We start from the raw sequence: 23,653 nt of genomic DNA on the forward strand, positions 1-23,653 counted from the left end.
AAGGCCAAGAGCTGCCAAAGTCTCACTCCTGCTGCTTTACCTTTTGGTGCTAGGCTGGGGCTGTTTAATTAAGCCACAGTTATTTACCATGCCCTCTGGTCCTTGTGCTGTGCTGTGCGCTGCCCTGGAGGCTGCCCAGGCTTGGGGCTCTTGGTGAGGCTGGGAGACGCTGGCAGGTTCAGACAGACTGTGCTCCTGAGCGTGTAACCCCAGGGTTATCGCTGAAAAACCAAACAGCCTGGCAGGTTATATGCGTGTGTGGCTAATGGGGGAGGAAGTTTCACAGCACTTGAGCTTGTCCCAGTTACTTTTTATCTCCTATAGCCTTTATCATCTCCCCAAAGGGCCTGGGACAGCCTTAATTGGAGATGGGGGCTGTGATGGTGGATGCCAGGTTAAATATGTGTGTTTTCTTCATGAATACGGCAATCTGCATCCTGGCATACATTAGATATGTGCATGGCTCACACATGCTGAAGATTTTGGGCTGCCCTGTCTTTACCCCAGTATCTCCACACCACACAACCTGCTCAGGACAGCTTTTCCCCCAAGCCGTGTGGGATGCAGTCCCAATCACCCCCAGCATCTCCTACATGATAGCATCCCCTGCACCCTCCCCATCTGCCTCCCAGCCAGCTCAGGCAGCACTGCCTGCTCATGTCAGTGTCATCTGCCCCTTGGTACTTCCCAAAAAGCCACAAGGCCATGGGGAGCATGTTTGGCTGGATCAGCGCAGCTCCACTTGTAGGAAACAAGAGCCCAATAGTCATGGTCCTAAGGCTCACATGTCTTTGTTTCCCAGAAAAAAAGTACCCGGGTCATGCATTCGTGCTAGATGCTGCAATCTGTGGCTGCCCAGAGGTCTAGTTTGCAGTAGACACGCTGCCACAGCCAGCCCCAGGGCTTTCCAAAGGGATTGGCAGTATCCACGCTGAAGGAAAGACATGCGCTGAAGGTCACAAGCCTACCATTCACTGCAAAGCTCTTCCTTCGTGGTGGCAAGAGTGTATCCCGAGGGTGCTCAGGGCAGGAGGAAAGCAAGTGGTCTTGAGGAGAGCAGAGCCAGCACCCCACATTTGCCTTGTGGCTCCATGTCTTTGGCTGATAGCACTGCAGGGAAGAAGAAAGGTCCTGCCTCTTGCCTGTACTGGTCTTTATTTTTCTGGAACGGGATGTACTGGAGATCTTTATGCTTGGGTCTAATGTTTGCCTGTGACTTGCTGTTGACCTGCGGGTTTCAAAGGTTTTGAGAAAGAGACATACAGACTGAATGGCCAGTATCAAACAACTCCTGCTTGTAGGAAATGGGGTTAAACCAGAGTGAGCTGGGAGGAGTGAAAGAGGGTGCCACCCTAAAAGAAGAAAATGAGTGCAGCGCTTTATGTCCTGGGACTTAGTGGCACAGCCCCTCCAAGGGATGACAAAATGCTCAGCCCCCACACTCCCACATTGCTCTGCTGGGAAAATGCAGAGACTGCCCGCTTCCCGAGAGGCGGCTGTGCTCCAGAGGCTGGATGTCAGCACTTCCCCATGCATTTGGGCACCTCCTGGGAGACTGCCAGTCTCTGAGAAAGGCCTTGCACACCTTAAAAATCAGGACCGTGGTAGCTTCTGGGCATCCTGCTTGAAAAGACAGGCCAAATTACAGGAGATTTAAAAATCTTCCCTCAGGTTTTCCAGGGAGAGCTGGTGGGGCGTCTCACCAACAGCCACCTGAGACGAGATAAAGTTACAGTAAGCAGTAGCAAGCATGTAGGCAAATTTTTTGCATTTATTCATTTGAAGTTAGTTAAAATTCTGGCACTAAAATTAAAGAAAGACTACATCTTGGAAATGGAAACACTGCCCTGAGATGGGAGAGTAGCCTCCAAAGCAGTCTTGGCGAGCCCATTTGAATACTTCTTATATGAAAACTGAGGCAGTGTCACAGCCATGGCTACAGGGCTCTATCCTCCACTTGTTTCCCAGTCTCATCCCAGCGAGTTTGCCATGGCAGCATTGTCCCAGATGCTGAGCTCCAGAGATGATGTGCTAACTGCATGGCGTGCTGGAGGTTTAGGATTGTTTTAAATAATGCGGGCTGCTTGATTAGCTGAACCAGCCTCTCTCTGCCAACACACTTGCTATGCGTGGCAAACGCTCCATTTTTGGCTTTGAGCACACTTCCCATGTCATCAGTGCAAAAAATTAAGTGGGCACAATATGTCATAAAGGCAAGGAGATACTCCAAACCCCCTGCCTCCTCAAAAAACAAACAAAAATCCCTCAGTTAGTTAACATTACGGGAAAGAAATCATTTAATCTACTGGCCACAAAGATAATACTAATTTATCTTGGTTGCTGTGAGCACTAGAAACTTGATACAGCAAGCTCCTCTGTGAGAAGGCGATTGTTTCTATTTTTGTGGGCTCTGGTATTTGTGGGATTAAGCAAGATGCTCTGGATGCAGCCCCAGGTCCCTGGGTCCTGCTTTTGGGCAGTATTTTGTGTGGGGCTAAAAGCCCAGTCAGTGCAAAGCAGTGTGCAGTGCAGTTTGATCTGGCAGAGAGCAGAGCTGTCGTGAATGATGAAATAAAGTCAAAATGCTCATCCTGCATGAGACTTTTGCAATCAGTAGGATTTAGGCAGTGTTGTTCCAAGGAAGAATACCAGCCCTGCATACATCTCTTGCTCCCATCAAATCTTGCTGGAGTGTTCCTCCCCTTTGCTTGAGCGTTGGGATCTCTCTGCTCATTACAGACTCAAGGCAAACAGAAACTCAACAGGAAAGACTAAATACAGCACATACCAAAGCCCATTGCAAAATGGGGGCCCTACAATAGCAAACAGCTGTTGTTGCCAGGGCTGATGCTCCAATTGCCCACCTTCCTGGTATCTGGTAGGTAAGAGGAACAGCTGCTGGTGATTGACTTGGGCAGCAGTGGCTGCATGGTGATGCCAGACTGCAAGGGCCTGACCCCATCCTACTGCTTTTCATCTCTTAATCCTACGGTCTGGAGACCTAGCGGGAGAGGGGAAGGTGACAAAAGTCCCCAAGCAAAACATATGCTTGGGAAGTGACCAGACTTGTACCAAGCCCAGCCAGTATGATCACAACTGTTGGGTCTCCTAGGTTAATATCCTCAAGGTGATCTGCGGTCAGCCTGATGTTAGCAAGCCATTCCTGGAACCCCACACCAAAAGGCGTCTTCTGTGCTTTTGCAGTAGGAGAAGCAGAGAGCAAGGCACGTTTCTCATGCAGCTAATATTGTTTTCAGCACTGCCAATCAAGAAGGAAGACATGAATGGGCTGTGATGAACAAAATCACATGTGCATCTATTTTAAAGCAGTCTAGGTCTCCAGCACTCACCATTCTCTCCCCTGGAGTGCACCGTGCCATCTGATCCAGTAAGTGCAAGCGCTGATGCTGTAGAGCAGCATCCTGTAAGGCAATGGGACATCTTTCATGATCAGTGCTAACCTGGTCTTGTCACCTCTCTCTGCGTGGGTCCAGTTGAGATAACTTGGTTGGTTAGCACAGCATGCTCTTGGCTGCCTCTGAAGAGCTTTGGGAGGAGAAGAATTAGTGTGGAAATAGGTGGCAACTCACTGCATGGTAGAGGCAGAGATGCAAGGAGTGCCCTGTGAGGACAACTGTACATGACATCCTACATCTGGGGTTTGCACTGGGTTTGTGCTCAAATCCGAGCTGATGGTGCAAGGTGAGAAGCTCCCCTTCTGGCTGAAGAGCGAGGATTGGCCACACCGTGTGCCACCAGAGCACACCATCCACGGGAAGCTATGTTCTAGCAGCAGGAATGCCCTGTTTCACAGGCACCTGGCTGCTAGCTGCCGCTCACAGGACACCAAGGAATGAATTAACCCCTACCAGGTCTGAGACAGACCTTAGGAATGGCTAAGAAAGGAACAAAATGGAAACACCATTTGCAGCAGTGTATCTGCAGCCAGGGTGTACCAATGTCTAGAAGATGCTCTGAACGGCTATGGTTTCTCCAACACCAGAAGAGAGCACCAAGGATTTTTAAAGGTCTGAGATGGTTTCTACATCAGGAACAGGCTAGGGTTATTCAGTCTTGAGAGGACAGATGAGGTACAGCTGTGAACAGGCAAAGAGGAACTGCCTTTCACCAGGTGAAGCTCTTGGGTGTCCTGTTACAAGGAAGCAAGTGGAGCTGGTTTCTTCCCACAGTGCAGAACTGAGATGAGGAAGTCCCTGCTGTGGCATATTGAGGTTTGCAAGACTTCAAAAAGGGATACCTTGAAGAAATAAGCCATCAAGGGGTATTAGATGGAGACACCTTGTCTGGCTCAAGAAATGCTGATCACTGGAACCTGGGTGAGGTTTCGGGGAGAACTGCATGTTTTCCCAGTTCTCTCTCTCCTCCTGAAGCATCATTTCTTTGTGGCTTTTTTTCCCCTTAATTTTGTTGAAAGTTCCTTGGGGAGCAAGAAAGGGAGGTGATGTGTGGAGCACAGACTGTCCCAGGTTTATATGCTTTATTGCTCCCTGGCAATAAATAAGATCTGCTGTGATAGTCTGAGGGCAGATTGGCCTGTTTTATAGCCTCCCTTGTCTCCCTGCAGCTCTTGGAGTCATTAAAGAAGTGACCCTGAAAGCACTGGCAGAGGATGAGGTTTGCTGTTGATTCCTGCTTTCACCTTGTGCTTCACAACACAGTGGGCTGCACTGTTGCCCCAGGTCTGGAGCTATCAAAGTAGGTGAGGTTTTAATGCAAGTACTGAGAGCAGACGGCCAGGGCAGGCATCAGTGACTCCAGGGCAATATCATGAGTAAAGGGAGGACATCCTGGTCCAGGACACCAACCATGCTGCTGGCGGCGAGGACTGAGTGTACCCAGATCCCAACCTGCACCATGGTGTTCATGGAGGGAACACGCATGGGTGGACTGGATGAGAAGCCGTGATGTGTACGAGCTGGTGACTGCTCTGGCTGAGCCTAGCAGCAATGGCCAAGTGCAGCTGCAGCCTTCAGTACATGGAGAAGGAGGAAAAATCTGCAGACTTTTGGAAATCAGAAAGCCAAATTCTTCTAAAAAAAGAAATCCGGTCAAAGCTGAGTGGGGAGGAGCTGTTCTGGGGGCACGTTGAAGCCAGGCTAATTTTCCAAGAGATGATGAATCAGACATTTTCTTGTGAAGTTACGTGCATCTAGAGAAGAGATGATAAAGATGTTTCTTTTTCTTGTTATGCCTTATGAAGCAGATAAAAACAGTGATGTAATGCTAACGGGTATCTGTGATGCTGAGCAATGTTGGGCTCACTGCTTCTGGAAGAGGAGGACCATTTCTCGTCATTTGGGGTTTTTACTGTTAGATAATGAGTTCAGCCAAGGGACACTGTGAGAATGTGTCTTTGCCAGTGGTGTTTGCTCTGTGTGTTGAATGCAGAACCAGAGATGGGGTATAGGCAAGGAGGAACTTGAAGCTATTAAGTAGAGGGTGGAAAAACAGCATAGAAAGGAAGACCTCTGCTTCCCCCCCCCCCTTCCAAAAAGTTTTACTTCTGTTTGGGGAAGAGCAAGGTGTGGCCAGCTGGTTATTCTGGGGTAAGGAGCCTCCAAGTTTCCTGGTCCCAACTGGATGTGCTGGGTCCTGGATGCGAAGGGTAGAAACATGTTGGTGTGAGGTGGCAGCTTGGCTGAAAGCAAGACTGGCTGGAGGGGTGAGCATGAAGTGTGTGTGACAGTGTGGCTGCTGTGAATAATGGAGGCACTGTGCCAGAAAGCATGGTGGGGCACAAAGATGAGGCCAGAGGAGACAGTGAAGAGTCAGCCACTGCCCATGAGAGCCGACAAGACATCCATAATGATGAATGCAATCTGCAGTCAATATAAGCAGCAGTCAATGCTGCCCTTTATCCAGCCACTGCATTGCTTAATATTTGCAGGCAATCCTACCCATCCATGCAAGGAACACTCAGCTGCTCATGGGTGGGTTGCCCATCTTCCCATGCTCTTGGCCATAACCTGCAGCAAGGGGGGACAGCAGCACTTCACATTGCTTTGAATATCGTGTCCGGGATAAACTGACCTCATGGACCTGCCTGGCAGGAGACATCTCAGCAGAGCAGCATATCAAAGGACTGGAAACAATCCTTCAAAATCCACATAGGTGTGTGTGAATCTATATAGGTATGTGTGTCACCAAGTGGGAGGCCCCTAATGTCCTACTAGCACAGCTGTCCCCCAGAGAGACCTGCATGCCTGCAGCCCTGCAGAGATGCTCCTGCCTTGTTGGTACGGGCTGACGGCGATTTTCCTTCCTGTTCTCAGAGCTACCAGGCCTAGGAGACTTCCCCCACATCACCTTGACCTGGGCTTAACCTGGGCTTGGCCTACTAGCAGAATCTGTATCGCGTTGTCCTGATTTCCTCCTCCGTTCTCCCCAGGTCTCCCAGATAACTCTCAGAGCCTGGGAAGAGCAGATTGTCAAGGCAGGACCTTCCTGCAGCCTTCTGCTGCTCCCCAGTGGCTGCCTGGAGAGGCATCACAGGCAGGTCCTGATGGGAAATGGTGAGGGTGCTGTGGCATCTGTAAGGTCCTGATTTCCATCTTCATCTTCCCCAGGTCTCGCAGATAACTCTCACCGGGCTGGGGAAGAGCAGGATGACAAGGATGTGCGGGACATGCAATCACAAGCTTAGAGTTTTTTGAAAATAAGCAAACTTTTTTAGACCTTTTTGGGCACTAAACAGTACCTTCTGGGTTTATTGTCCAGAATCAGTGAGAGAGGTTGAAACCAGCTCAATTTCCTTATTCCGATAATTCACTTGCTTTTAAAAAGGTCATCCTCTCCAGTTCTGAAACAATTGTCCCAGGCCAGAGTTACTGGGATTAGCTGGTACATCAGGGAGTCTTCCAGCTTCTGGGGCACCACCCTGCAAGTCCCGCAGGAATGTTGTGGTCAGTGTGGGCAATTCTTTGGGTTGCTGTGGGCCAGTCTCTGAAGTAGGAGTTGTAGTTCTTGGGCACAAAGTATTCAGCCTGTTTGTTCAGGATTGGAAAAGGGATTTTTGTTATCCGGAAAAAGCTTCAGGTTTTGAAAGTGAAATAAAAAATATCTTCGTTAAAATAGTTTGGAATTCTCTGAAATGTTATTTTTAGTAACTTAAGCATTGAATAAGTTGTTTTCCTAGGAAGAAATGGATGTTTCATGAAATCCATTTTTTCTGCTGGAAAAAATTTTAAACAACAGATTGCATGCAGTTTAATTTTGAGCATGGACACACAGCACAGAGTCAAGTAGAACTGTACTTTATGGGAACAAGGTTGCAGTAGTTTAATAACTGATGCGTGGCTCGTTATCCCACTGAAATATTTTCTTTCACAAGCATGACATCCCTCATCGTTAGGAAAGGATTGATTAAAAGTTACTAGAAAGGAAAATTAGTAGTTTAAAACTTCTTACACCAATAAGGAGACGAGAATCTGATCAATCATATAGCAGAAAGGATACATGTAATTTTATGTGAATGAAATACAATTGATCACACTAGTGAGAAGCTGCCTTTGGATATTTGAAAAAATGTTTGCTGTACTAGGAATAGTTAAAGGTGAAAACATTATTTTGCACTTTTTGGGACATGGTGCTGGACTTTTGTACAGGATTTTGCATACTGCTGTTCCAGTGAGTGCAGAGTTGCTCCCTTTCATCATTTTGGTGGGAGCCTTCTGCTTTTGGAGGCAGAGAAGGGAGAATCTAAATGTCAGTAAGTAAAGGAGACTTCCCAACTGCTGGAATTGTAAAGAAAAACCTGAAAATATCCAACAAATCTCTCTAGAAGTAGGGACAAAAAACCCCAGTACCTTGTAGTGCAAAGGTTCTTCTATCTATACTCATATATTTAAAATACTTTGACTTAAAATCATACTTTTAAAAAAAAAAATCTCCTGCATTTTAAGACCCTGGCCAGACCAGGTGTCCTCTCCATCACTGCTGACCCAGCTCCCCAAGCTAATGCTCAGGTGCACTGGGGGTTTCTGCTGCACCCACTAACTTCTAGACTTTTCCACAGTCCCTCTGCTGCCACCTGCCCTTCCCAGCCAGCTGCTGCAAGGAGTTACTGCTTCGGTGATGTGGTTACAGCATGGGGGAAGCCTGATATCAGGGGAAGGCAAAGGCTGTGTGCCATGCTGGAATTTAACTGAACACAAGGACAGGTGGGCAAGGAGAGCCCACTAGACTCCCAGGAGTGATGCGTGTTGCAACCCCCAGCCCAGAGAGCTATTAGGGGCTTGCACATCCACCTGGGCAGGCTGCCATGGCCCCTTCCCAGCCTGAGGAAAGGACATGGAAAGCAGGAAAAGGACCATAGATGCCGGGCACCCCAGGGAGGCAGGAGGGTCCCTGCTGGGTCGTGCCCAAAGTGCTGTCCTCTTCCTCCTTCCCATCACAGAGGTATTGCTCTTGGGGAGAGGCTCTTTGTACTCTTCCTTGGGCTGGCTCTTGCAGTGGTACAGGCTTGGGGCCGGGGTGGAAGCAGTGCTGGATATCCTGGGGACAAAAGATACACTGGGGGTGGCAGAGCTGTGGCAGCCCCTGGAGATGGGGTAGATCCCCAGGGACCTACCACAGCCCCCAGCGCTGGGGGCATCGGGGCTTTCTGCGTGGCTGGGGATGCCTGGATACTGCTCTGTTGGGTCCATCTGTCCTTTCCACTCCCTCCCCTGACCACCTTGCCTGGTGTCCCTGCCCCAGGGATGCTCATCGTCCCTGGGACCTGCATGTTCCTGTTCCCTGGGGAGTGCCTAGGGAAACCAATTGCCCAGGGCTGCTGGGATGCTGCCCCAGAGAGAGAGAGAGGACAGCTGGCCGAATCTGCCCCCTGGGCTGCAACACTGGTAGAGGGGGTTTATTAGGGCCGTGCTCTGATGCTGTTGGTGCAGGGGGGTACCTAGCGCTCATGGAGCGCCACATCCTGGGACAAATGGTCTCTCTGGCCACATCGTGGGCCTGAGGCATCTCCCTTGTGCCAGTGCTCTGGGCCACCTGACCTAGAGCTGTGCAACACCCTGGTCTCTCCACCTACCTGGTGGTGCCTCTGCCCTGAGCTGGCTCGACTGTGCCAGAGCCCTTCCTGTGCCAGCCCTGTGGCTGGTACCCAGTCTCTTCCACAGCATGCAGGAGATTATCCCAGAGCTTTCCCTTCCTGAGCAAACACCCCTTGTACATGGCTGAACATCGCATAGACAGACAGTGGTGCCAGCGAGTGTGTACCCACAGCAGTAACTGCCTGCATTCGGCTCACGTGGGGAGAGGTTTCATGGGCAGGGTAGAGCGGACGAATGCACAGCATCCACGGGCAATAGATGCGCTTGAAGCACAGATCGGTCTTGGTGATGGATGCTCACGCCACCGCGTGCAGCTGGGTGCCACGCCAAAAGCCGTGGAGGGGCAGCACACCGGCAGCTTCCCCCGGGAGCGTAGCGAGGGGGCCTGGCAAACCCGCCGTGCCCATCTCCTCGGCTTGGGGGATGCCCCTGCGCTTTGCCGGGCGGGAGGGGGCTCCTTTCCCAGGCAGCGGCAGGTGCCTTATCCTCTTGCTGGGCTGTTTTCCTCCCTCACCCGCTGCTTTTCCTCTCCTTGTTGTGCTCCAGCGGCTTCTTCGCAGCCCTCAAGGTCGAGCACCGGCGGCGGCCGGGCGGGCGGCAGCGCGCAGCCCCGGGACCCGTGTTTTCGGAGGGTACTCCCGCGTTCAAGGCTGCCGCTGCCTTCCCACGCCCGGCGCAGGTGCTGCGGGGCCCGGTTCACACGGCCGGCTCTCATAACAACCCCCAGCAGATAAGGCGGCCCCGCGTAGCGGGACGAGACGGGGCAGCGAACGGGGGCCCGGGGACCCTTCGCGCCCCCCTTTCTCCTTCCCCAGCTCTTAGGGAGCGGCGGGCCCCGAGCACGCCCGCCCTGAGACCGCAGCTGTCCCGGCCCAGGCCGGCGCCCCCCGAGCCCCGGCTGGGGGCTCTCCAAGGCGGCCTGGCGCAGCCCCCGCGGCGGCGGGGCGGGCCGGGGTCTCCGCCGGCGGCGGGCGGTGCCCGCGGTGCCCAATGGCTGCCCGCGCACGGGCATAAAGGCGGCGGCAGCCTCGCGCTCCCCTCCGCTGGCCGGGCCCCCCGGAGCCGCCCCACCCCGCCGCCGCCGCCATGGGCCGCCCCCCGCCGCCGCTCCGCCTGCTCCTCGCTCTCCTCAGCATCCTCCTGCCGCTGCTGCTGGCCGGGATCGTCGCCGGCGCCGGGACCCGCCGCGCCTGTGAGCCGGGGCCGAGGGGGGCGGGAGACCCCTGCCCCATCCCGAGGGGCTGCTTGCTGGCCCCCGCGATGGGCTATGGGGAGGGTGTCCCCGTTACCTAGGGTCTCCCCGTTTTCACCACTGCCCGGTGATGTCCCTGCCCCCTGTGGCATCCTTCCCACCTTGACAGCATGGGAGGGTCCCTGCACCCTGAGGAACTCTATCCCCCTGCTTAGGGGGCTTGGGGGGGTCCCTGCCTTCCCTGGGGGAAAACGAGAGGCTGCAGTTCTCCCTCCAGCCCCACAGGAGGTCCTGGGGTGCCCCTGGCTGGGGCCAGTCCCCCCCTCTGCGGGGCTGTGCTGGGACTCCCAAGTGGGGAGCTCCATGGGGTGTGTGCTGGTGGGGTGTTCGGTGTGGCCACCCAGGCTGACCATGGCTGGGCTCCCTCTCTCCCGCAGCGCCTGCTGGCCCCACGTGTGCAGCCTCACGCCAGGCCGCCTGCAGTGCTGGCTGCATCCCTGTTCCCTGGCTTTGTGATGGCGAGCAGCAGTGTCCTGACGGGACAGATGAGCAGTGCGGTGAGCGGGGGGAAGCTGGCACCCATCCTCTGTTGTGGGATGGCCTTGGGGGCTGTGGGCATCGAGGGGCCCTGGTGCTCTGGGGAGTGGTAGGGCAGGCCAGAGGCACCTCACTTTTTGCTGGCTATGCTATTGGCTCCTGTGTGGCACCCTGCAGGGACATGTGTGCCCTAGAGCTCCTGGGGGATGTCTGTGGCATGGGGACATATCCTGGATCCTGTGCTGAGTGATGCAGCCCCACCGTCTGCCAGAGAGCCCTGCTGGGGGCTGCTGTGCCAGGATGGAGGGGACCCTCATGGTTGTGCCAAAGCACAAAGTGACTGTGTGCTGTTCCTGCAGATGTTGCCTGTGGCGGGGACCCCCATGTTTGGCAGTGTGACGATGGCCGGTGTGTTTCTAGCAGCTGGCGTTGTGACGGTGCTGCTGACTGCCTGGATGGCTCTGATGAGCAGGACTGTGGTACGTAGTCTCTGCTGGGGTAGGGTGGGGGGGCAGTTGGGGGCACAGGGCAAGGTGTGAGTGCTGCTCTGTTCCCTTAGTGTGTGGGGCAAAGAAGGTGCAGTGTCCCGGCACCCATCACTGCATCCCGCACTGGGAACTGTGCGATCGGCACCAGGACTGCGAGGATGGCTGGGATGAGGAGGGGTGTCCCCAGCAGCCCTGTCTGCCCGGGCAGTGGCAGTGCAGGAACAGGGTGTGCATCATGGCCGAGTGGAAGTGCAATGGGATTGATGACTGTGGTGATTCCTCGGATGAAGATGTCTGCGGTAAGCGAGCATGTTGGATGCCCCTTAATGGACTGAGGTCTGTCCAGGCCACATGTGAAGTAGGGGGTACTTTGCCCTCCTGGGCCCCAGCTCCCCTTGGGATGGTGGCAAGCATCTCAGGAACCTGTTGGCGCTTTGTGGGGCCTCCCCATGAGTCTGGAACCCATGGTTTCCTCTGTGCCGACTGCTCCCAGTCTGCTCTGCTGACATAAGCTGTGTGTGCCATAGCCCCCTGCCCGCCAGGCATGGTGCGGTGCGATGAGGGGAAGTGTATCCTGGAGTCCCTGATGTGCAATGATGAGGACGACTGCCTGGATGGCACCGATGAGCCCAGCACATGCGGTGAGTTGCTGGCCACAGCCCGTGTGACTGGGGCCAGGGGGAGCCGCAGAGCTGTCCTGTGTCTTGTCACCCCTCTGCTGTGTCCCCACAGGTCGGAGCTGCTTTGTACGCAATGGGGGCTGCGCAGAGACGTGCACTGACACGCACTGGGGAGTGCAGTGCTCCTGTGGGGCTGGCTGGGTGCTGCAGACGGACGGGCAGAGCTGTGCTGGTAAGGAGAGGTCAGGGGGTGTGCGCTTTGGGCACCTGCAGCCTCGGCTGCTGAGAGTGGGGTTTCCCCAGAGCCAGTGCTGTGTGGGAACACCTGCCTCAGCTCTGCTCCTGCCTGCGTGTCACACTTGACCCTGCAAAAGCTGTGTCTAGGTCATGTCCCAGCAGCAGCTGGTGCACTTTGGGGCTGGGACCCAGGTCCCAGTATCTAGGGAGCCTGCCAGTGGTCCCTGGGGAGCAGTGGCGGTGCTGTCTGGGGGCAGCTAGCCAGCTGTGCGGTGGGCTCCTGGCAACGCCTGTCCCTGCAGATGTGGATGAGTGCTCCCTGGAGTACAGCCCCTGCAGCCAGCTGTGCAGCAACACCCCGGGGGCTTTCAGCTGCGCCTGCCTCCAGGGCTACACCCTGCGGCACGGCACCATCTGCGAAGTGACAGGTAGGGTGAGCCGGGGAGCCTGGGCTGTCTGAGGGGCTGGGCAGTGCCCCCAGCTAGCCAGGTCCCCACTCACCAGGTGAAGTCCCCCTTACCTTGGCAGACAATGCAACGCAGATCCTGGTGGCTGTGGGGCAGGACCTGGCACTTCTGGATGTGCGGACCCAAGCCTACCGGCCCCTGCTCTCCACCGAGACCGAACCCCGTGCCCTGGTGTACGACCTGCTCCGGGAAACCTACTACTGGCTGACAGAGGATGGCGAGCTCCGCACTCACCTCCCGGGGAAAGGCACGCAGCCCCTCTATGCAGGTGGGGAGGAGCAAAGGCGCTGGGTGCTGTAGCAGGGCTGAGATGGGTGCTGAGAGCTGGCCTGCCACCCCAGCCCTACCCTTCCTGTAGAGGAAGGGGCAACCTGGGTTTTGCCTCTTGGCCTGCAGCAGGGGTTGTGTGCCTTAAACTGCTCTGTCTCTGCAGATGCCGGGGAGGTGAACAGCATCTCTGTGGACTGGTTCACAGGGCAGCTGTACTGGGCCAGCAGCCACCCTGCAGCCATCTGTGCGGGGCTGGGCGATGGCCGGGGCTATGTGACAGTGCTGGGGAAGGATGTGGCACCAGAGCAGCTGACAGTGCATCCAGCTGCAAGGTGAGGAGCAAGTTGAGACTATGCTGGCCCTGGGCTCCTGGGTAAGCGATGCTGGTGCTGACCATGTCATGGCAGCTCTGGCATTATGCCGTGAAGTGGGTGCTCAATGCGTGTCCCCAGGTGCCTGTACTGGGTCAACCGTGGGCAGAGGGGTCGGACAGTCATCACCGCAGCCGGCATGGATGGCTCAAACCGGCGGGAACTCACAGTGGTGTCCATGGAGGAGCCTGTGGGGCTGAGCCTGGACCATGTGGCCGGCAGGCTGTACTGGATCAGCGAGTACAAGGAGGTAGGGGTGTGGGGTAGCAGGGCACTGCCCCGCCAGGTGCTGGGAGGTGGTGAGGTGGGAGTGGGGAGGGTGGCCCTGGTTCCCGTGTGGCTATGGCCAAGGTATGGGAGGTAGCAGGGAGCAGTGCCCATGTCTGGTGCATGTCCCTGGGCTGTGAGGGGGAAGGCACCACTGTGAGCCCCGGGGCTGTGGGACGATGCCGGGGTGTGGGGGGTGCTATATGGTCACTGTGCCTTGCCCTGTCCGCAGTCCATCGAGACGCTGCGGGTGGACGGCAGCGGGCGCCACTCCTTTCCTGCTGTCCTGCGGAGCCACACAGAGCCACTGGGCCTGGCTGTGTTTGAGAGCCGGTTCTTCTGGACTGATGGCACAGAGCTGGCGTCGGCCACCCGGGCCTCTCCCCAGGAGCATGCAGTACTGCTCCGTGCCCCCGTCTCAGCTTTCACTGTGCTGCACGTGCTGCAGCAGCCTCCCCGTGAGTACCCTGCCAGGCACCTGCTGCAGGGCTGGCAGCACCCCCACCTCTTCCCTGGGTGCTAGGGGAGGCCGTACTGTGTTCTGGAGCTCACCGGCTCCTGCCCAATGGCTCTCCTGGTCCTGCAGTGAGGGGTTATGGGGTTGTGACAGAGGGGACATATGAACCCATATGAAAGTTGCCAAGTCTTATGGCTTTGGGTAGAGCTGAGCCCTCCGACCTCATGTGACACTGCCACCCTGCCTAGGGTAGCCGGTCCATATCCAGCCCCAGGACAGCCTTGTGGTTTTTGGGGATCAGGAGAGGCATGGGCTGCCTGAGCTCTTAATGTCCCCTTGCTCCCAGGAGACACTGCTGCATGTGCTCCGGGCCTGTGCAGTCACCTTTGCCTCCTGTCCCCTGTGCACCCTCGGGGCTACAAGTGTGCGTGTCCAGAGGGCCTCTTCCTCCTGCCCTCAGGCAAATGCGCAGGTGAGCAGGGTCTGCAAGGTGGGCTTGGCTGTCTGGGGTGGGATGCATCCCTGTGGGAGTCAGAGGGGGGGCCATAAGGGGCTGTGACTTTGGTGGGACGAGGTTCCCAGCACACACCAGTGCTGTTACATTTCTGCCTGGGTTCATGCTGGTGCCCCTGTCCAGTGCCCCTGGGGCCATGCTCACACACTGCCCTTGTACCCCACAGAGCTGTCCATCGTGTATGCATCAGGGAAGACCATCTCCCTGGTGCAGGTGGGCACTGGAGCACGCAGCAAACGGGTGCAGGAGTGGCAGGAGTCCCTCCACCTGCAAGATGTGGACTGGCAGAGGTCGGTGCTTTATGGGACAGATGACCGTGGGACGCTACTGCGCGTTGTGGGGCACCCTGGCAAGAGAGAGGCCATTGCAACTGGGCTTCCAGGTGAGACCCTATGGGGTGACGGAGGGCATGCTCCTATTCCTGGTCATCCCTGAGGCCTGAGGATCTCCTGGGTGCAGAACACAGCAGTCCCATGGTGCCCACACTGGGACTGTGCTGAGGCACCGAGCAGCTGTGCCCTGGTTTTAGGGGCAGGGGGGATCCGGGCCCTAGCAGGTCATGGGACAGCCCCATAACTGCTTGCCTGCCTACTCTTGCCAAGTCTGTTCTGCCCGCGTGGACATCCGCTCGGGGGACCTGTACTGGCTCGCATGTAACCGGAGGGACATCGGGGTGATCCAGGCGTCTGACATGTCCCCACGCATCTTGCACCGTGCTCGCGGCAGCATCCAGCACCTCTTCTTGGACTGGCAGCGGGGCGCTCTGTACTGGCTGGCCCGTGGGCAGCCCCTGCAGCAGCTGAGCCTGGCTGGGGGTACCCCGTGGGATGCCTGGAATGAGACGTGGCCTGGAGACCTGCCTGCAGCTATGGATAGCAGAGCCTTCAGCGTGCTCTGGAGCTCAGCCATGGGTGAGCCCTGGTGGTATCTGGACCAGGGAACGGAGGTGGTCAGTATAGGCAGGAGTCGCTAGCTGTGCCCTACCTGCAGCAGGTCCCTGCCCAGACAGTGGGGTGCTCGTGAGGCAGACTCTGTCCTGTGGGTGAGCCTCTGGCCTCAGCCATGAGGTCCCTGCCATAGTTGTGGGTTGTGGGGACACAGGGTGGGTCACAAGGGGTGCCTGCAGACTCCATGGCACTACTATCCCTCTGCCTCGCAGGCCTGCAGGCACTGAGTCTGACCAAGCGGCAAGCAGTCACCCTGGCACCCAGCTGGTCCCACGGCCTTCTGGCTGCCTTCGAGCCATACCTGGTGTCAGCAAATGGAACGGCTCTGCTGCTGTGGGACCGGAGGACGCTGGCCCTTGTGCTGTCCATGCCGGCAGCAGGCGTGCAGGGAGTGGTGGCCTTCGTGGGCTCGGAGCTACAGGCTGGTAAGAGTGGCCATGGCTCTGTGGCTGGTGCTGGCGCTGTACCTGATGGGGCTGGGTGGTCCGTGCTGCTCCAAGCTGGGGCAGGGCACCTGGCTGCTGGTGGCCGTGTGGGGTGCTCTTGGAGGTGCCTGGACTGTGGGGAGGGCACAACCCCAAATCTAGGCTCCATATTCCTGTACGCATGCCTCTGCCAGTGCCACCAAGCAAGGGGTCTGCCCTGCCACTCCCTCCACCTGTGACCACCACTACGAAGACAACCACAAGCATCACTGCTGCTCGGCGCACCGCCTCCACCACAAGACCTACGCCAAGCAAGACCACCACTGCACTCACCACTACTCGTGCACCAACCAGCAAGGCTACCACAACACCAACCACCACCAGCCAGTCCACATCAACCAAGACCACCGCTGTGCCAACCACTGCTCGGACCACACCAACCAAGACCACCATTGTGTGGCCAACCACCACCAGCACCACCACCACTCGATTCTTGCCAACCAAGATCACTGCCCCGCAGCCAGCTACTACCACCCAACACCCAGCCAGCCCTGCAAGGGTAGTGCCACCTACCCCATCCCTCCTGTCCAGCCCTGTGCACCCCCCGACTCCAGTCCTCCGTTTGTCCTGTCCTCGCACACATGTGCCCTGCCGTGATGGCACTGAGTGCGTAGCCCAGGAGTACGTGTGTGATGGGGAGAAGGACTGTGCAGATGGCTCTGATGAGGACGGGTGTGCCCAGCTCTGCGACACCCCAGGTAGGAGCCATTCTTCAGTCCCCTGTGCAGCTAGGTTGCCCTGTGCCAGGGCTTCTGGCTGCTTTCTGGTGGGGTTGTTGGGATGGGGCCCTGGGAAGGTCAGAATGTGTCCTGGGCTCTGATGCTTGTGATGTGGCATACTGATTTCTTCTGAGCTTGGCACTGGGCTGGAGGTGCTGTCAGAAGGAGACAGGGGTGGCCTCACTGCTCACAGTAACCTAGATGTGGCTGAGTTGAGACTGCCTCAGTCGCCATGCTTGGGACGTAGGCTACTGGAGATGCACTGACTAGGAGGGACCAAGCCCTATCGCTGTAGTTGGGGCCATTCTAGGTTGCTGGGGGCTAGCAGAAGGTCTGGGCACCCTGAATGCCTACTGCAGGCTTAGCAAGGCCCCTTGTCTCTCCAGGTGCTTTCCACTGTGCAAGTGGAGCTGTCTGCATCAGGGCTGGGGAGCACTGCGATGGGGTGCCGCAGTGCCCGGATGCCTCTGATGAGATAGGCTGCTGGAGCCCCACTCAGGAGTGTGCCCTGCGCTGTGATGCTGCCGCCCGCTGTGTCCCCAAGAGCTGGCTGTGTGATGGCCACGCCGACTGCCTGGACCATGCTGATGAGCAGGGCTGTGGTGAGACCCTGGGGCCAGGTGGGACTGGGGCTTCTGGGGGCTGCCTGCCCTACAGGTAGGTGCACCAGGTTTCCTGTGGGTCCAGGAGCAGGCACTGCCCAGGGCAACCTGCCGAGCAGCTGGAGGGGCCATACCCTGCTCAGTGCCATGCCTGTGCTGGTAGGATAGGGATGGGGACGGGGACAGTGCCCCCGCTCAGCCCTGGCCCTGCCTGCAGCACCGAAGGAGTGTGGCCCGGCTGAGTTCCCCTGCCAGAACGGGCAGTGCGTGCCCCTTGCCCTGCGCTGTGACGGTGACCGCGACTGCCGGGATGGCTCAGATGAGGAGGGCTGTGCTGTGCCCCGGCCGCTGCTCTGCCGCACGGGTGAGGTGGTGTGTCCCCGCAGTGGGGAGTGTGTGCCGGAGGCCTGGCGCTGCGACGGTGCTGCCGACTGTGGGGACGGCACTGATGAGCAGGTGGGTGGGGTGGTGGGGGCACAGCCTGTCCCCCCTTGCTCCCAGGAGGGCTGGTGGCCCTGTTCACCCTCTGCTCTTGCAGGGCTGTCCCTGGGAGGAAGGGCTGTGCGGGGACCGGCAGTGGGGCTGCTCTCACGGCCACGAGTGCATCCCTGATGTCTGGCGCTGTGATGGAGAGAGTGACTGCATGGATGGCAGCGATGAGGCTGGCTGTGAGCAACATCCTGCTTTTATCCCCCCTGTGTCTCGCCCGGGGGTGGTTGGTGGGTGCCCAGCACAGAGGGAGGTGGGGACGTGTCTGTGCCAAGGCAAAAGGCCCTGTGTGCTGGTTGCCTCTTCCCAGCATCTGTGGTGGCTTCAGGCCCCAGGTAGCTGTTGTTCCTGTAGGGCTGGTGGCCTTGGGATTAGGACAGCCTGAAGCCAGGCTCCAGGCACAGCTCTGGATGTGGCTGCAGTAAGCCCTGGGCACCCTGTGGGAGCAGCTCAGTCTCTCAGCTGAGCAAAGGGAGCTGGTGGATGAGACTCAGGACGGCATTCCCCACATGTCCCTGCAGGCCAGCCTGCTCCCTGCCAGAGCCATGAGTATCCATGTGGGCTGGGGGCCTGCCTGAACGCATCCCTGGTGTGCGATGGCCGGCAGGACTGTGCGGACAGCTCGGACGAGGGGGGAAACTGCTCTGTGCCCTGCCAGCGGTCCTGCGCTCATCTCTGCTACCCCTCGCCCCAGGGCCCTGTGAGTGTCAGCAGCCCTGGTCCAGGGGCTTACCCTGCCATCCTGCCCCAGGCCAGCTGCAGGAGGGACCCTCCTGTGTCCCAAAGGGGGGACCCTGACAGCCCCTTTCCCCACAGCGGTGCTGGTGTGACCCAGGCTATCGGCTGGCTGAGGATGGTCTGTCCTGCATGGACATAGACGAATGCATGGAGTGGGGTGAGGGAGCCTGCAGCCAGACATGCCTCAATGCCCCAGGGTCCTACAGCTGTGGATGTCTTCCTGGTTATCTGCTGGAGCCTGATGGCCGTGTCTGCAAACTCATTGGTAAGCCCTGGGATGGCCAAGCAGTGCTGAGGGTTCCTGGCACTCTAGAGTACACCAGGAGCCAGTGGGTACCCGTCCCCCATGCCTGCTGCTCACGAGGAGCCTTGCAGTCCCACAAATGCCCCTGTCCCCTCTACCACGTGGCCTTCCAGCTGTGAGCTGATGCTTGCCAGCCTGTGGTTGGTCAGAAAATCTATCTGCACTAGGTGGAAAATGTGCTGTCCAGTAGAGCTGAGTCCCAGCAGGCTCCAATGCCTGTGAGTGCCATATTACTCTATGTGCTGGGGCCATGGGGCCACCAGCACTAAGCAGGGTCTGGGTGTCTCTGTGTTGCCCCAGGACCAGAGCCCATGTTGCTGGTGGCCCTGCAGTCAGAGGTGTTGTCCTATGGCCTGCGGAGTGGGCATGAGAAGGTGCTGCTGGCCACCGACAAGGATCGCGTTGTCTTCTCGCTTGACTATGACCTGGTGGAGAGAAAAGTCTTCTGGATGGATTTGGCCACAGAGAGCATCCGCTGGCAGGACCTCAACTCGGGCAAGAAAGGCACACTGGTGAAAGGTGGGCTGTGACAGCATGGGGTTAGCAGGGCTGGCCTCTCCATGGCTGTGCAATCTTCAGGTTGCAGTAGGGTGCCAGGCTATGTCCCCTTGCATGGAGAGGTGCTGGTGAGAACAGGGTTGGGAGGAGCTGGAGCTCCTGGGATAGGAGCATTATGCCAGAGGGCCATGCAGCTGTCACCCCACGGGTGCTGACTCTTGGGTGCATTGCAGGTGTGAGATCAGACTGTATAGCAGTGGACTGGCTTGGGAGGAACCTGTACTGGACGGATGGGGCAGCAGGGCAGGTGCTGGCCACTCACCTGGGGGCAGCCTGGCGAGGGATACCAGAGTACACTGTGGTGATGGATGGAGACCTGGACCAGCCCCACTCCCTGGTGCTCCAGCCTCTGGCAGGGTAAGGCTGGGACAAGAGGACATGGGGGCCTCCTTGCCATCCCTGCTCTGCCCCATTTTCCTCCACGGAAGCAGGCAACAGGCTGGAGAAGATTTGGGATGGCCTCACCTGGGTGCTGTCAGGGCTGTGTGATTGGGGAAGAAGGAGCCCGGGCACCTGCCCCTGCTCTGGGTGGAGCTCTCAGTGCATTCCCAATGGGCTCCATGCTGCTCCTCTGGGCTGCCTTGGTACTGGGATGATGCTGTGGCAGGTCTGTGGGCCAGCACCTCTCTTCCCACCAGGCTGCTGTACTGGTCAGAGGTGGGGAGCCACCCACGGCTGATGGAGGCTACCATGGACGGGAGTCAGCGGCACGTGCTGCTGGCCCAGGGGCTGGGCTGGCCCACAGCACTGGCCCTCGACCTTCCCACCTGGAGGATCTTCTGGCTGGATGAGAAGCTGGGCAGCATTGGTTCTGCACGTCTGGACGGCACCAGTGTGAAGGTGTGTGGTGGGGCTCTGGTGACAGGGTCCTGATTGGGCCTGGGTGGGTGCTCACGGCCTCTCTGCCAGGTCCTGCAGCTGGGCTGGGTCCGGAGTCCCTTCGCGGCGGCTGTGTGCGAGGGGCAGCTCTACTGGTCAGAAAAGAAGGCATGGTCCGTGCAGCAGGTAGACAAGGCCAGCGGCAAGAACAGGACCGTGCTGCTCAAGCGACATGGGCAGCCTCACGGCCTCCAGGTACCTGTGCAGGAGAGCCCCAAACCTTGCTGTGCCAGCTCTGCTGGGGCTCCCACCCTCGCAGCCCTGCCATCCTTTTGAGCCACTGGGAGCTGTACCCCCATCCTGGTGGTCCCTGGACAGCAGTCCCTGTGGACAAGGGTCTCTGGTCCTCTTGGAGCATCTCTGTCTCACCATCCTGACCCCAGCTGGGCCATGTGCGGGCCTTGGGAGCATCACGTGGTGTTGCTTGTGCTCAGCTCTGCTGCTGGGTGCTGGCAGGGCTGTGAGGCTGAGCCTGCCCTTCCCACAGGTGATGCACCCAGCCCTGCGCCCCGTGGCCCCTAACCCATGCGTGGCACGTGGCTGCTCCCACCTGTGCCTGCTGAGCTCCAGGCACGCTGGGCAGTGCCGGTGCCCCGCTGGGCTGACACTGGCTGCCGATGAGACCACCTGCCTGCCCCTCCGCGATTCGGCCTTTGCCCTCCTGGTGTCACCGGCAGCCGTGGCACAGGTACTATCCTCCAGAGCCGGCCCTGGGGGCTGCTGTTCTCGCTGCCGCTAGGGGAGCGGGGTCCCTATCCTAGTGCTGCCTCCTTCTTCCAGGTCTACTTGAAGGACCTGCCCACAACGGCTGGATCCCAAGGCCTTCCTCCACACCGAGCTCTGCCCTTGGCCAAGGTGGGCCGCCTGACAGCCATTGACTATGCAGTGAAAGACAAGAGCCTGTACTTTGCAGAGGTGGGGGGTGACTCCATCGGGCTGCTGCGCCTGAAGGACTGGGGCCGGCTGTCCTGGAAGAAGGCGGTGGCTGTGGAAGGCACGGTGACATCCCTGGCACTGGACTGGCTGAGCGGGAACCTGTACTGGATTGGGGGACAGCCGCCCAGCATCCACGTGGCAGCTCCTGGGGGGCGGTGGGCCCTGGCACTGCTCAGCAAGGGGCTGCAGGGCGCTGCCTGGCTGGCCCTGTGCCCTCGCGCCTCCACCATGTGCTTTGTCACGGCGGCCGGCAGCCGTGGACTTGGTGCCACAGTGGAGTGTGCGGCCATGGATGGCACCAGCCGCAGAGCAGTCTGGAGGAGAGCCCGGGCTCCCACTGGCCTCGCCTTTGGGGGTGCTGGCACCCGGCTGTACTGGGCAGACCGTGGTGAGTGTGGGCTGAACCAGGGCACCGCTGGGGGGTAGCGGAGGTGCAGGCCCTTGGTCTGCAGGGCACAGCCCAGTATGGCCCCGAGGGGCAGCCCGGAGCCCTCCATTTGACGTCCCATTTGATGTCCCTGCATCTGTGCCCTGCAGAGAGAGGCACCATCAGCAGTGTCGAGCTGGATGGATCCCACTTCCGGGTGGTACGGGAAGGGCTGCACAGCCTCTCGCTCTTCACCATTGGAGAAGGCTTTCTGCTGTGGAGCACGACCTCAACCAACGGTGAGTCTGTTTGCTGTGCTTTGTCTGGCTCCTCCTACGCAGGAGTCTCTGCCAGTCCCTGTGGGGTGCGGGCTGGGGGAAGCTACATCCCATCCTGGGCACCGTTGCCGGGAGGAGGTGAAGGAGTGCCGACCCCACGTGTTTCTAGGCTCCAGCAAGATCTGGCACAGCCGGCTGGAGCGGGCTGAGAGCTGGTGGTTCCCAATGGAGCAGGAGTTGGTAGCCATGAGGATTTACAGCCAGTTCTCACAGGAAGGTGGGTCTGGTGAGGCCCCAGCCTGGGGCATCTGAGGGGCTGAGCTGTGTCCCGTGGTGGCCATGCTAACCCGTGCTGTTTTGGCAGGCACCAACGGCTGTGCAAAGAGCAATGGAGGCTGTGCCCAGCTCTGCCTGCCCAACCCTGCAGGGCGGCTGTGCCGCTGCTCCCCTGGCTACCACCTGGTGCGTGGGGTGGCATGCATGCTGGCACTGCCCTGCCCGGCCCCGCTCCAGGCCTGCCCTGACCTCCAGAGCTGCATCTCTGAAGACCAGGTCTGCGATGGGCGCCCCGACTGCACTGATGGCTCTGATGAGTCTGACTGTGAGTGCCTGCCCAAAGCCAGGGTGTGCAGGGTTCCTGGCTGGGCACAGGTGGGCCTGCCCAGTCTCCCCCAGTTTGGGAAGGGGGCTCTCACCTGGGTCTCTGCTGATCTATGCCCATCCCTCCAGGCCCCTCTGTAGAGGTGGGGACACAGGTCCCTGCACTATCAGGAATGTCCCGTGTGGAAGAAGAAAAACCAGCCTTACCCACAGCTGCACTCAAACCTCAGCAGCCCGGCCCCAGCCTGCCTGCAGCCCCTGGCCCTCAGGAGCATGGAGAGCCCTTCCTGGTACCCCCCAGCACTGAGGAAGTGCTGGGGGCCGTGCCGTGCAGCAGCGAGACATGTAACCTGCGTGGGGACTGTGCCATCGAGGCTGGGAGAGTGACGTGCCACTGCGCCCTGGGCTATCGTGGTGACTACTGTGAGGAGGCAGAGGTGCAGCCCGTTGCAGGACCTATCGCCCTGGGAGTGGCCGTGCTCCTGCTGCTCGCTGCTGCTGCTGTGGGGGCCCTGACCTACATGCGGAGACGGGACAGGCGGAGGAGGTAAGCTAGGCCGGGCGAGGTACAACTGGGGATGGAGAAGTACAGGGTCTCCCTGTCCAGGGACAGCGTGGTGTCCTGGGGCACTCCTGGGCTATGTGGAAAGCTCCGATCACCCCAGCAGTCCATTACTGGGGGTTGTGGCAGGACCGTGGGATCTGCCCCAGCTCTAGGAGATGGCCATGCCATCTTCAATGTATGTTTTTTCCTCCTCAGGACATCAAGCACTGCCTCCACCCGGGTGCTGACCTTGTACCACCGTGAAAGTGACCCTGAGGAAGAGGATGATGATGAGGAAGAGCTTCCCCCCAAGAGTGATACCTTTGTGAATGAAGCTTATGATGGGAAAGAGGTAAGCAAGCCCTGGTAGGGACTCCCCTGCTACCCTGGAGTGCCCCAAGGCCCCCCAATATGTAGATCCCCTCCCCGGCCCAGCGCTGGCATGGGCACCCACTCTTGAAGCAAGCTCTGCCCTCCACCTGGGGGAGAGGGACAAGACTTGGGGGTGCCTGGAGTCTGGCTGGTACAGGGGCTGTCCCGCTCTGCCCATGGCTGGAGTCCCTGTGCCAAGGTGTGGGTGGGCCCAGGGAGGCTGGCTCAGACTCATCCCTGATGCACCCATCCGTGATCTCTGCAGGAGCTGCCAGCCCCGCTGCAGAAGGGAACATCTCGCCCTGACACGGTATTTTCATAAAGGAGTGTTGTGCAGCATCCCT

At 58.3% G+C, this 23,653-nt stretch overlaps 1 protein-coding gene across 1 annotated transcript; it reads left to right on the forward strand.

Annotated features, from left to right (window-relative positions):
* The first annotated feature begins 10,098 nt into the window (after positions 1 to 10,098).
* On the forward strand, positions 10,099 to 23,647 carry LOC104636046 (uncharacterized). Its single transcript, XM_075750720.1, has 33 exons — positions 10,099 to 10,263; positions 10,701 to 10,820; positions 11,160 to 11,279; positions 11,360 to 11,587; positions 11,816 to 11,929; positions 12,021 to 12,140; positions 12,448 to 12,573; positions 12,674 to 12,880; positions 13,046 to 13,214; positions 13,335 to 13,503; positions 13,753 to 13,978; positions 14,324 to 14,449; positions 14,658 to 14,873; positions 15,094 to 15,402; positions 15,651 to 15,863; positions 16,058 to 16,621; positions 17,029 to 17,244; positions 17,462 to 17,700; positions 17,783 to 17,912; positions 18,255 to 18,433; positions 18,550 to 18,736; positions 19,076 to 19,294; positions 19,507 to 19,690; positions 19,972 to 20,173; positions 20,243 to 20,407; positions 20,700 to 20,900; positions 20,993 to 21,536; positions 21,686 to 21,814; positions 21,963 to 22,070; positions 22,158 to 22,394; positions 22,523 to 22,940; positions 23,154 to 23,289; positions 23,575 to 23,647. The coding sequence occupies exons 1-33, from the start codon at positions 10,158 to 10,160 to the stop codon at positions 23,629 to 23,631; spliced, it is 6,684 nt and encodes a 2,227-aa protein (XP_075606835.1). The 5' UTR covers positions 10,099 to 10,157; the 3' UTR covers positions 23,632 to 23,647.
* Positions 23,648 to 23,653: the final 6 nt, after the last annotated feature.

The sequence above is a fragment of the Balearica regulorum genome, chromosome 4, assembly GCF_011004875.1.
Source record: "Balearica regulorum gibbericeps isolate bBalReg1 chromosome 4, bBalReg1.pri, whole genome shotgun sequence".
Classification (NCBI taxonomy): Eukaryota; Metazoa; Chordata; class Aves; order Gruiformes; family Gruidae; genus Balearica; species Balearica regulorum.

Excerpts from the sequence above, each read along its gene's own strand:
- LOC104636046 (XM_075750720.1), top strand. The coding sequence starts at position 10,158 with ATGGGCCGCCCCCCGCCGCCGCTCCGCCTGCTCCTCGCTCTCCTCAGC. Across the intron at positions 16,622-17,028 it reads CCAGCTCTGCGACACCCCAG|GTGCTTTCCACTGTGCAAGT; the intron begins GTAGGAGCCATT and ends TTGTCTCTCCAG. Across the intron at positions 19,691-19,971 it reads GTGCTCCAGCCTCTGGCAGG|GCTGCTGTACTGGTCAGAGG; the intron begins GTAAGGCTGGGA and ends TCTTCCCACCAG.